Here is a 12,913-nt window from a genome sequence, read left to right as displayed (position 1 = left end):
TCATTTTTGGTTGATTTTTCCTGGTCAATGGCATTTCATTTCCTATACTAATAAAAGACAAACATGCAAATTGACTGTACTTTCACTACACCTTAAGCCACGCCCACCAGCCAATCAGAGCGACTAGATGCAAATTAACCCAACCAAGATGGCGGCCAGCAGCCACGGAGCTGGAGCGAGCTGGAGGCTTGCTTGCTGCAGTGATGGAGGAAGCCAAGCTTCCCCGCCTGCCGTGACCTGGCTCCGAGCTCCACTGAAAGCAACAAAGTTTCAATTATAGAAGGTAAATAAACCCCAGATACCTGCTTTCAGCCAGCCATGGCCACAGAGCTGGAGCAGCAGGAGTGGGTTGCCCCTGGCGATGGAGGAAGCCAGGCTTTCCGCAGGCCTCCGCTAAAGGCAACAAAGTTTCAATTATAGAAGGTAAATAAATCCCAGAATTAAAAAAAAAAAGAAAAAAAGGAGAGGCTGGGAGCTTATGTCGCCAGGGTGCTTGGCCAGCCTGAAAATGGCCCTCAGTCCCTCACCCAGACTGGCCAGGCACCCCAGTGGGGACCCCCCACCCCAAAGGGGGTGTGGCCAGCCTGAAAACAGCCATCAGCCCCTCACCCAGGCTGGCCAAACCTCCATGGAGTGAGGGTCCCCATTGGGGTGGACATCCTCCGAGGGGTCCCACACTGCAAGAAGGCATTGGCCAGGCTGAGGGACCCCCCAAGTGCACAAATTTTTGTGCACCGGGCCTCTAGTATAAAATAAATATAAAAAATATAAGTCTTTGTTTTACTATCGTTGCAAATATAAAAAAATTTCTATATGTGACACGGTACCAAAGTTAAGTTAGGGTTTTTCAAAATGCTGCCCCCCAAACTTCAAAGGGTTCCCCATCCCTCCCCTAGAGGCCCAGTACACAAATTTCTTCCCCGGGGGGGGGGGGGGGTGTCACTCAGCCCAGCCTGTACCCTCTCCAATCTGGGACCCCTCGAGGAATGTCCGACTGGGATTGGGCCTAAACGGGAAGTCAGACATCACTCTCACAATCCAGGACTGCTGGCTCCCAACCGCTCATTTGCCTGCCTGCCTGATTGCCCCTAACCACTTCTGCCTGGCAGCCTGATCACCCCCTAACCCCTCCCCTGCCAGCTTGATAGATGCCTAACTGCTCCCCTGCCGGCCCGATTGCCCCTAACTGCCCTCCCCTGCAGGCCTGGTCACCCCTAAGTGTCCTCTCCTGCTGACCCGGTCCCCCTAACTTCCCTCCCCTGCAGGCCTGGTCCCCCCCAAATGCTCTCCCCTGAAGACTTGGTCACCCCCAACTGCCCTCCCTCCCCTACAGGCCTGGTCCCTCCCAACTGCCCTCCCCTGCAGGCCTGGTCACCCCTAACTGCCCTCCTGTGCTAGCCTGATCGCCCACAACTGCCCTCCCCTGCAGGCCCAGTTACCCCCAACTGCCCTCCCCTGCCAGCTATCTTGTGTCCACATGGGGGCAGCCATTTTGACCACATGGGGGTGGCCATCTTGTGTGTTGGAGCGATGGTCAATTTGCATATTACCTCTTTATTAGATAGGATGTTTTTTTAAAAGGCTATGGTACAGCCCTGGCCGATGTGGCTCAGTTGGTTGGGCATCGTCACCTGCACCACAGGGTTGCCGGTATGACTCTGAGTGAGGGCACGTGCCTGGGTTGTAGGCTCAATCCCTGGTATGGGCATGCAGGACCCAGCTCATCAATGCTACGCTCTCACGTGGATTTTTTTTTTCTCTTTTTCCCACTCCCTTACTCTCTCTCTCCACCAAAAATCAATAAAAATATTTTTTAAAGAGCCTCGGCTAGCTCTGTTGGTTGAGAGTCGTCTCAAGCAGCAAAAAGTCACCAGTTAGATTCCCAGTCAGGGCACAGGACCGGATTAAGAGCTTGATCCCCAGTAGGTGGCGTGCAGGAGACAACTTATAGATCTTTTTCTCTCTCTCCTTCTCTCTTCCACTCTCTCTAAAATCAATAAAAAACGTATTTAAAAACAGTATTTTTAGGTTCTAGTCAAGATGGCAGTGTAGGTAAATGTGGTACTTGCCTCCTCCCACACCACGTCAAAATTACAACTACAGAACAACTACTAGTATATTCAGAACTGCCTGAAATCTGGCTGAATGGAAGTCCTACAACTAGGGAATTAAAGAAGAAGCCAGAAAGATAAATACCACACGATCTCACTCATTTGTGGAATATAAAGAACATTATAAACTGATGAACAAAAATAGATACAAAGAAGCATCGAACAGACTGTCAAACTACAGCAGGAAGGCAGGAGAGGGTTGGTGGCGGGGGTAAGAGATCAACTGAAGGACTTGTATGCATGCATATAAGCATAACCAATGGACTCAAGACACGGGAGGGTGGGGAGGTGAGGGCATGTGCTGGGGCTAAGGGAGGCCGGGGGGAGGTCAATGGGGGGAAAAAGGAGACATATGTACTACTATTTGTAATACTTTAAACAATAAAATTAAATTTAAAAAAAAAAGAAGCCACATCAAGATTGGTAGGAGGGGCAGAGATGTGGGGTGGACATGTGGGGCACAGGTGCGGAACCAGCTGGCCCCACACCCACGTGTAGTGGTTTAAAATTGGAAGGGATTATCTTGGCTGTGGAGCTTTCCCTATTGGAGCGAGGGGTCTCAACCTCACACCAGGTCCCCCAGCCCAGGGTTCCAGTGGTATGAAGAGAAATCCCCATATTTTGGGGCTGTCAAAACCAGCAGGGCCTGTCTGGCGTGGCTCAGTGGTTGAGTGTCTGCCTATGAACCAGGAGGTCACGGTTTGATTCCGATCAGGGCATATGTCCGGGTTACAGGCTCCATCCCCATTCAGGGATGTACAGGAGGCATCCGATCAATGATTCTTTCTCATTGATGTTTGTATCTCTCCTTCCCTCTCCCTTCCTCTCCGAAATCAATAATAAATAAATAAATAAATAAATAAATAAATAAATAAATAAAAATTTTAAACCAGCAGGGATTGTAGCTGAGTTACATGGAGGTTGCTGTAGACCTAGGCAGTTCCTCTTAAAGGGACCCCACACAGGGTAGCAGCTTGAAAGAAACCAGGGACATACAGGGAGAAACTAACTTGTCTGGAATCAGGGCAAGAGCTGGAGAGGCAGCTTTCCCCCAGACAGAAGTGCTGGCAGAGGCCACTGTTTCTTTGACGAGCCCTCCCCGCCACAGAGCTAACACGCATTTTCTTTTCCTCTCTTCTCTGACTAAATATAGAATAATTGCAATACTAGTATTATGTGTTCTCAATGGCACTTGTGTCATATGCTTTTCAAGTTCCTTGTAGGGTTCCTGCTAAATGACACAACCTCAGTTTTTGTTTTTTGTAGTAAAATATACATAAAATCTACCATCTTAACCATTTCTTATTACACAGTTGAGTGGCATTAAGTACATTCACATCATTGGGCAGACATCACCACCATCCATGTCCAGAAATTATCTTCCCAAACTGAAACTGTCTCCCTTAAACACTAACTCCCCATACTCACCTCCGCTAGCCATGGCCATTGGCACCCACCATTCTACTTTCTGTCTCTATGAATTTGACTACTTGTGGAACTTCATGTAAGTGGAATTTTGCAGTATTTGTCCTTTTGTGTCTGGCTTATTTCACAGAGCATAAAGTCAAGCATTTTTCATGCATCAGAACCACAACACACAAGCAGAGCTCAATGGTGCCATGGTATGTAAGAAGGGTTTGGTTAAGTTGCAAGGTGAGAACAAGGCTAGGAGATTCGAACCCCAATGTGTGTGGCACCACTCACAGGAAAGGGTGAGAAGGAAGCTGGTAGGATGTATAGGACAGGGACTTTCAGATTTTACTATAAATGCTTGAGTATTGTTTGACTTTTTTATATTTGTTTATTGATTTCAGAGAGGGAGGGAGAGATAGAAACATCAGTGACGAGAGAATCATTGATCGGCTGCCTCCTGTACTCCCCACACTGGGGATCGAGCCCGCAACCCAGGCATGTGCCCTTGACCAGAATCTAACCTGGGACCCTTCAGTCTACAAGCCGACGCTCTATCCACTGAGCCAAACCAGCTAGAGTTGCTTGACTTTTTTATGTCAAGAACATATTCACATTCTTCTTCTGTAATGAAGAATAAAACTTTAAAACTGAAATTAAGAATAATAAAAGAACAAAGGCTACAAACCAACTAGTTTCCTACACTGCTAGTAGTAGACCTCCAAGCCATTTTCTGAGCTTGGCTTCCCCAGGAGAAGGACCTGGGTCTGGGTCCCAGCTTGGCCCCTCAATGGCTGTGACCACAGGTGAGTCATTTATTCTTGGGAAGCCTCATATTCCTGATCAACAAAATGGGCTAATCACAGATTGAGTTTTAACCATTTAGCACAACGCTGAGCACTTCAAAAGTACTCAATGACTGCTAGAGATCATTGTTACTGAGATCCTTCATATACAAAGGGCATCTACAAATCAATAAGAAGAAAAAAAAAAACGATAAACCACCAAATAGAAAAACTGCCAGAAGACAAGCTCATTTAAAAATACACTCATCCTTACTAGCAAAGTCAAAAGAAAACAAGATGATTTTCACATAACCTCTATAAGGCAGGAGATGGTGAGGACTCTGAGGAAGGGAGAAATAAGCACCTTGCCCTAGTCAGAGCTGGGATCACACCCAGGGCTGCTCCTCCAACTTCTTTTATCATTACACTCCCTTGCTGCCAGTAGAGTCATTTTACTCTCTTTGGATCTCAATTTCACCATCTGAAAAATGGAAATAATAATCCCAACCTTACAGGTGTCTTTGGGAGAATAACTGAGATAGCACAAAGAAAGCACTTTGCACGGAACTGAGCCCACAGCCTGTTCTCAATAAACACTAGAACCTTCTGTTGTTTTACAACAGCTTACTACTGTTTGATGGATGACCTTAAGGAAAAGACTTAACCACTGTAAGCTATACCTTCCTTGTTTGGGTTGCTGGAGAGCCGGGGCAGGCTCTGAGTCTCCATTTCCCCATCAGTAATTCAGGAACAATACCGCCTACTCTACAAGCCAGTTTAAGTGCTAAGGGGAAAGGCTGTAATGTTCTGGTAAATAGTCAAAGATGACAGCCTTACTATGATCCCACTCTCTCTGAGCAAACTTGGTGGTCAGAAAGCTAAAAAGAGGCTCCTCCATGGTGCCCTCCACCCCCAAGAGATCCTCAGACATGGACTCAGGGATCCCTAGATGCAAACTCAGGCCCACCTGCAAACGCTGGGCATTCCCTGACCTTCAGAGCCTATATGTGCCGAGTGGAAACCAGGGAAAAGGTGCCTCTGACAGACTATTACAAGGTGACAGGCATGTCAGGTCAGCCCTGCCCACATGGGCCACTCCCTCCTACCTGCAGGATGTCGTGTATAGGCTCCTGAAGTCCATCTGCAGAGATTTTGGGTGCCATCTTTATAATGTTGCTCAGTTCGACCCCTGCAGAAGTGAGGAAACAAGTGACAGCCATCATCCCGATGGGCCTGCCAGGATCACACCTCATGTCCCTTCTGTTGGTCCCACCCACTCAGGAGGACTTCTGGGAGTTGTTTGGCCCAGCCAGGTGTTGCTCAGTGATAGAGCATCGACCTATGAACCAGAAGGTTCGATTCCCAGTCAGGGCACATGCCTGGGCACTCAATTCCCAGTGTGCGAGGCAGCCCATCAATGATTCTTTCTCATCATTGATGTTTCTCTCTCTCTCTCCCTCTCCCATCCTCTCTGAAATCAATTTTAAAAAATATTAAACAAAACGGGTTGTTTGTAGTGGTGTGGCTGGGAGGTTGGAGAACCTATAAGCCACGGTAGGGAGCTCTCCCACCCCAGGACAGGCCACAGTGGGGGGCGAGGGTCATTTGACAAAGGGTGAGTCAGGGAGCTGGAAATGAACGCCGGCTCTATCACTTCAGATTAAGAGTTGGACTTCCCATTGGCCAAACCCAGTGAGATGCCAGAGGGCAAGGGAGACCAGGTATTCAGCCTCAGAGGTCAGAGGCTGGTGTCCTGGGCACACAGTGGGATATAGTCAGTGGATAATGGCTGGAGGACTACCCAGAAGTATCCTTCCAGTGAGGGCAGGGATACAGCCAGGGTGAGGAATAACAGGAGCCCCAAGGGAGAAGGCTGTGGGATCCCCTCCCCTCTTAGCCCACCAGGCAGAATGTGCCTCTCGCTGCAGTGATGGCATGCAGCCTCACTACTGTTCTACTCCCATTGGCTGGGCAGGGCTGAGGAGTAAAGACCCACCCCCTTCACCTCGCACCTCCATATGGACATGGCTGCTAAGTCTGGGCCAAACAACTCTTTTTGAAACCACTCCCCTCTGTGGCCTGGTTTGAGCATGACACCTGTTTCTACAGGTAGGTGACTGACACCCACTTATGCCTTCTTGAGCTCAAGCCAGGATGTGGGGGGGCAGGTGGCCCTGTTTCTTGGGACCTGGTCAGGAAAAGTCTCTTCACTCAAGTGACAATTAAAATGAAACCCACCTTGAAGTATCCAGCCCTGCAGATGTCTGGGAAAGGCCCAGGCAAGTAGAGGGTAGGTGCGAGGGAGGTGAGAGCAGGTAGCCAGCCTGCCCAGGTCAGAAAACGGAGAGGGTACACAGCCCAGGACTGCCATGTCAGGTGAGGTGGGGCCACAGCAGGACAGCACTCTCACACATTAAGAGCAGTGGACCAGAGGGGACTGTCAGGCAAAGAGCTGGATCAGCGTTGTGACGGAGCCATACCACCCTACCTTGTGATTCAAACTGCTCCACAGCCTCTTTCACTGCTTCCTCTGGCCCCATCTCAAACTCCTCGATGTTCTCACGAACAGCTGCATCAAAGGTCTCCTGGGTGATGCGCTTGGTGGCCATCTTCATCCCTTCCTCATGGGCTGTAGGCACCCAACAGATGCTCCTGAGCTGAGAAGTTAAGGTGAGAAGAAAGCTTCTTTGAGGGCAGTTGGGAGCCTGGCCACCATTTAAGGAGTATCTACTGGGGCTGCAGCCATACGAACATCTGGAAAAATTTTTACAACCTGGATCACAGCATAGGGTGATATCTCAACACCCCTAGAACGTCTAAAAGTGCAGAATAGGGCAGGTAGTTTACTATGTATCTACACTAACAAAGAGAAACATGGTAATTAGCGTACGACCGCTACCCTTTTCATTGGCTAATCAGTGAGTATATGCAAATTAACTGTCAGCCAAGATGGCGGCCGGCAGCCAGGCACTGAAGCGAGCAGGGAGGCTTGCTTGGTTCAGTGACTGTGGACTCCAATGTTCCCTGCCTGCCGCTGCCGGCCTCTCAGTTGCAACTCTAAGCAACTATGTACTATGTTGCAAATAAGAAGCTAAACAAAACTCCAGAAACCGGCTTTCATTCAGCCGGGCTTTAGCAACATTGTATCGATGTTTTCAGAGGCGAGGCCTCAGAGCTAAAGCTGGCCCAGAATAAAAAAAAAAAAGAAAACAAGGAGCGGTTGGAAGCTTCAGTCACTCGCTTCCGGAAAACAGCCCTCAGCCCCTCAACCAGACTGACCAGGCACCCCAGTGGGGACCCCCACCCTGATCCAGGACACCCTTCAGGGCAAACCAGCCGGCCCCTACCCATGCACCAGGCCTCTATCCTATATAGTAAAAGGGTACTATGCCTCCCGGCACCGGGATCAGCGGAGCAGCGAGGCTCCTGGCACTGGGATCAGCGTGACAGGGGGCAGCGCCCAAACCCCCTGATCACCCTGCGGCTCTGTGTGTGACAGGGGGCGGGGCCACAACCTCCCTATCTGCCCTGCTCTGTGCCTGATAGGGGGGAGCTCCCCAATCCCCTGATTGCCCTGTGGCTCTGTGTTTGACAGGGTGCAGCGCACCAACCCCCTGATCGGCCCTGCTCTGTGTGTGACAGGGTGTGGCACCCCAACGCCCCCCCCCCCCCCCACGGGCCCTGCTCTGTGTGTGACAGGGTAGAGCCATAACCTCTCCATCAGCCCTGCCCCGAGTGTGACAGTGGCGGCACCCCAACCCCCTGATCAGCCCTGCTCTGTGGGTGATAGAGGGTGGCGCCCCAACCCCCCTCCACGGGCCTTGCTCTGTGTGTGACAGGGGGCGGTGCCCCAACCCCCCAATTGGCCCTACCCTGAGCGTGACTGAGGGTGGCATCGCAACCACCCGATCCACCCTGCTCTGTGCATGATGGGGCGGCGCCCCAACTCCCCAGTCGGCCCTGCTCTGAGCCTGACCAGGGGCTGCACCTAGGGATTGGGCCTGCCCTCTGCCACCCGGAAGCAGGCCTAAGCCAGCAGGTCGTTATCTCCCGAGGGGTCCCAGACTACGAGAGGGCACAGGCCGGGCTGGGGGGGACTCCCCTCCCCCCCAGTGCACAAATTTTTGTGCACCGGGCCTCTAGTCTATATAATAAAAGCCTAAGTACTGTTACAGCAGAACAACCAGAATGACCGGTCGCTATGATGTGCACTGACCACCAGGGGGCAGACGCTCAATGGAGGAGCTGCCCCCTGGTGGTCGGTGCGCTCCCACAGGGGGAGCGCAGCTCAGCCAGAAGCCAGGCTCACAGCTGGCGAGTGCAGCAGCAGTGGCAAGAGCCTCTCCTGCATCCACGGCAGCGCTAAGGAGCAGGAGCCAAGCAGTTAGGAGCAAGGGGTCCCGGACTGTGAGAGGGATGTCCGACTGCTGACTTAGGCCCACCATAAGCCGGCAGGCAGACAGCCCCTGAGGGCTGTTGGACTGCAAGAGGGCACAGGCCAGGCTGAGGGACCCCACTCCAGTGCATGAATTTCATGCACCGGTCCTCTAGTACTTTATAAGAAAGGGGGGATGTTGCCCTGGCCAGTGTGGCTCAGCTATTTGGAGTGTTGTCCTGAGCACCATAGGGTCACAAGTTAGATTCCATGTCAGGGCATGTACCCAGGTTGCAGGTTCCATCTTGGTCAGCGCCTTCATGCTGGGGAACATACAGGAGGCAACCAATTGATGTTTCTCTCTCTCCTTCTCCCTTCCGCTCTTTCTAAAATCAATAAAAACATGTACCTGGGTGGATTTAAAAAAATTTTTTTAAGAAAGGGGGAATGTTGCCAGACCGGTTTGGCTCAGTGGATAGAGCGTCGGCCTGCGGACTGAAGGGTCCCGGGTTTGATTCCGGTCAAGGGCATGTACCTTGGTTGCGGGCACATCCCCAGTAGGAGGTGTGCAGGAGGCGGCTGGTCAATGTTTCTCTCTCATTGATGTTTCTGGCTCTCTATCCCTCTCCCTTCCTCTCTGTAAAAAATCAATAAAATATATTTAAAAAAAAAAAAAAAAAGAAAGGGGGAATGTTAATATAATGCATGTCCTTATAATAAAAAATAGTAACAATAAGAGTAAAATAGTAGCTTAATAATATTATATTAAAGGATTATATTATATAAAATAGTATTGTCATATGTAATTATATATAATAATATAACCATATATAAGATTATAATGTTATATATTAGAAAATATGCTGGTATAACTATATATTACTTTATTATAGTTATGTCTTATATAATCATATAAGGCAATCCTATATAACAAAAGCGTAGTATGCAAATTGTCCCCTCGACTGGGAGTTTGACCAGGGGGCAGGGCCAGCCAGGGGAAGGGAGGGAGGCCCTGGAGGTGGCAGGCGGCTGGGGTAAGGGAGGGAGGCCCTGGCGGGGGGACGTGGGGGGGAGTACCCAGCTGGCAGCCAGCAGCCGCTAGGGACCCTACCAGTGCACCAATTTCGTGCACTGGGCCTCTAGTATTTTTATAATAATATACTGTTATTATAATAAGATTTTTAAATAAAAATTAATAAAGTAAATAAACAAAGAGGAAGACTAAACAAAAAACTAATAGAAATACTTACTTGAAAAGAGAGGCAGAGAAAAGGGTGCTGAGGACAGGACTAGAAGCTGGATTGTTCTCTCTGAACTTACCTTGTCTTACAGGTTTGAATTTGGAAAACATGTAAATGTTTTATGTGGTTAGAAAAGAAATAAACCAATAAAAATAAAAATAAAAGCAATCCTAAAAAAGCAAGAATAAAATGAAGCCCACAAATCTAAGAGTGTATGTGTGCTGATCAGACCACTTCATGTGATTTTAAAACACAGAGATATGACCGTATATTCTTATTAGTATATATACTAAGGATAATATAAAATACAAAAGAAAATCTACATTATTAATGTTATTATGAAACTATTGTAGGTGTAGCAAATAAGTAATAAGGGTTATGTCATTAGGTGCCAGCAAAAAAGAAAAAAGATTCTAAAATAAGAAAATCAAAGAAGTAAAAACTCAGAATTTTTACATTTGAACTGGAAGTATCAATACAAACTTATGATATATGTTCTTTTAAGTAAACAACCCCTCCCCATTTATATAGTTATATCAACAGAAAATGCCTAGAGGAAATGACACCACAGCAGCAATAAGCACTCCAAACACAACTGTGGTCTCAAACTACCATAACCAAGACTCCTGGAGAAATGGCTGATTCCAGTTCTGGACAGGAAATAAGCCAGGGGAACCAGGAGCATCTTTTGAGAGCAGAATGTAAGGAAGCTTCTAAAGAAGTCATGTCAGTGCTCACTTCAGCAGCACATACACTAAAATTGGAATGATACAGAGAAGATTTGCATGGCCCCTGCACAAGGATGACACGCAAATTTGTCAAGCATTCCATATTTTAAAAAAATAAAATAAAGAAGTCATGGCAAAGGACATGAGAGCAAACCCTAAGCGGCGCCCACTAGCTAAAGATGAGACAAGTGAGCATTAAAAAAAAAAGTCCAGCTCTGGCCAGTGTGCTCAATGGCTAGAGCATCAGCCTACTCACCAGAGGGTCTCAGATTCAATTCCCTGTCAAGGGTGCGTACCTCTCTCTCACATAAATGTTTCTCTCTCTCTCTTTCTCTCTCTCCTCACCCCCTCCCTTTCACTCTATAAAAAATCAATGGAAAAAATACCCTCACTCCTCAGATGAGGATTAAAAAATAACAATAATAAAATTTTAAAAGCCCAATGGATATCAAAATCAAAATCAAAATCTGTGCATTCATAATAGTACTAAAACAAACCCAACCCATTCTCCTGTAAACTGGCAAGAATTCAGCATTTATCCTGCTTCCCTCATACAAGTGGGTACCAAGTTATAGAGGATGAAGGAAAGTTCTGCCTTATAAGTGAATCTCAGCTAATCGACCAAACAGAACAGATCTAGACAATGATCCCTGAAGGCTGCAAAACTGAGGTGTAAAACTGATGAGGAACCTGACATCAGGTGCACAGTATATGTGTCCACTGCATGATTTCATACCAAAAGAAAAACCTACCACCACCTACCTCCTGCCCAGACGAAATGCACCTGTGACGTCATCCTGCCAAAACCTGACCTGAATCTGACCATGCATCCAGTGGAACTCTATGCAGTGACAGTGTTATATATCTGTGCAGTCCATGTGGGATTGAACAATTGAAATGTAGCTAGTGCAACTGAGAAATTGAACGTGTACCTTTACTTACTTGTAATTCATTTTAATGTAAATAGCCTTAGGTGATGCGGGGCTGCCTTACTAAACAGCACAGCTCTAGATCTAACAGTCCCTGATCAAATTCCTCGATTGCCTTAATATGGTCTTTTAAAACAATTTGTTTCTGATCACAGGCCCAATCTAGAATCACACAACACAGAAAGTGTGTTAGGAGGACAATGATATAGGGGTAGTAGGACAATGGTACTGGATTGTGGCAAAAATCCAAGGGCAAATTGGGCTCTGTGGAAACAGGCCACCCTAGTCCATGCTCCTTTTTGCGGAGGTGGCACAGGATGTGAATATTCCATCTATGTTTGTGCAGACACGCCAGCAGGGGGTAGCACTCAAACCCCAAGCCCTCCACTTAACCTCGTTCTTCAATTCCCTCATGGGTGATACAGGGATAAATGCAGAACCTACCTCATAGGGCTATAGTGAAAATTCAATCAGTTCTTGAAAAGCACTTAGAACAGGATTTGGCACAGAGTAAGAGCTTAATAAATGTTACTTATTAGTCCCTTTCCTTTGTTGCTTAAGAGGTAATGTAGCCAATTTATTTGTGGATGTAGGGAGTGGAAGGGCATCAAACAGCCCACCTTGTTTCCCTCCCTTGCAGATAGTCCCCACTCCTTCTGGCCCAGAACAAGTAGTCTGTTCAGGGGTTGCTAAAGTCAAAAATGAAGGAAAACAATAAGGATTTTCTGTTTTGAGATAGTTTCTCAATGGGAAGTCCAGGCTGGTGATGGTGGGGTGTTCCATGGCCAGCTCCAAGGAACCAGAAACTTCCACGATGGTGCCTGCCACTCCTGGCTCTGCCATTTGACATTGCTTCCACCACACTGGCCACGCTTCAGACCCTGCGGTGAGTAGCCACCCTGTCACAAAGGCACAGTTGAGAAACGGAATGCACACTGCCCTGGCCGGGTAGGTCAGCTGGTTAAAGCATCGTTCCGAGATTAGGGGTTCGATCCCCAGTCAGAGTGCATACAAGAATCAATCAATTAATGCATAAATAAGTGGGACAACAAATTGATGTTTCTCTCTCTCCTTCCTTTCTCTCTAAAATCAATTTTAAAAGGGGTGGGTGGGTGGGGGGAGGATGCATACTTTACAGACAAGGAATCTGAATCTTAGAGAGGGAAGAACCCACCAGAGGTCATACAGGCAAAAAAAGGCCTGGCCATCATGCTCTCAATCCTGCCCCATTAACATCTTTCCTTCACCTGGTCCTCTAGTCTAAGGAACTTCTAATATAGGAGAGGTACATGAGAATTACATAAATTACCTAAAGTCAAAGTTAAGTCAGGGGC

The 12,913-nt window shown here is 47.8% G+C and overlaps 1 protein-coding gene and 1 non-coding gene across 2 annotated transcripts in view; one reads left to right on the top strand and one right to left on the bottom strand.

Annotated features, from left to right (window-relative positions):
* LOC102421167 (armadillo repeat-containing protein 6-like) overlaps window positions 1-12,913 on the bottom strand; it is a 20,058-nt gene that overhangs the window by 5,363 nt on the left and 1,782 nt on the right. Inside the window, exons 2-3 of the mRNA XM_014450590.2 lie at window positions 6,795-6,963; window positions 5,413-5,495 (exon numbers count right to left, since the gene is read on the bottom strand). Of these exons, the coding sequence (XP_014306076.1) occupies window positions 5,413-5,495; window positions 6,795-6,921 (210 nt within the window). The 5' untranslated portion in view covers window positions 6,922-6,963. The remainder of the gene's footprint in view (window positions 1-5,412; window positions 5,496-6,794; window positions 6,964-12,913) is intronic.
* Window positions 10,653-10,759, top strand: LOC111824598. The gene has a single exon (XR_002827705.1). It is a non-coding gene; the product is annotated as a U6 spliceosomal RNA (small nuclear RNA).

Source organism: Myotis lucifugus, unplaced genomic scaffold (genome assembly GCF_000147115.1).
Source record: "Myotis lucifugus unplaced genomic scaffold, Myoluc2.0 scaffold_2783, whole genome shotgun sequence".
NCBI classification, from domain to species: Eukaryota; Metazoa; Chordata; class Mammalia; order Chiroptera; family Vespertilionidae; genus Myotis; species Myotis lucifugus.
Note: the sequence above shows the minus strand (reverse complement) of the source record. Positions and strands in the feature narration are given on the sequence as shown.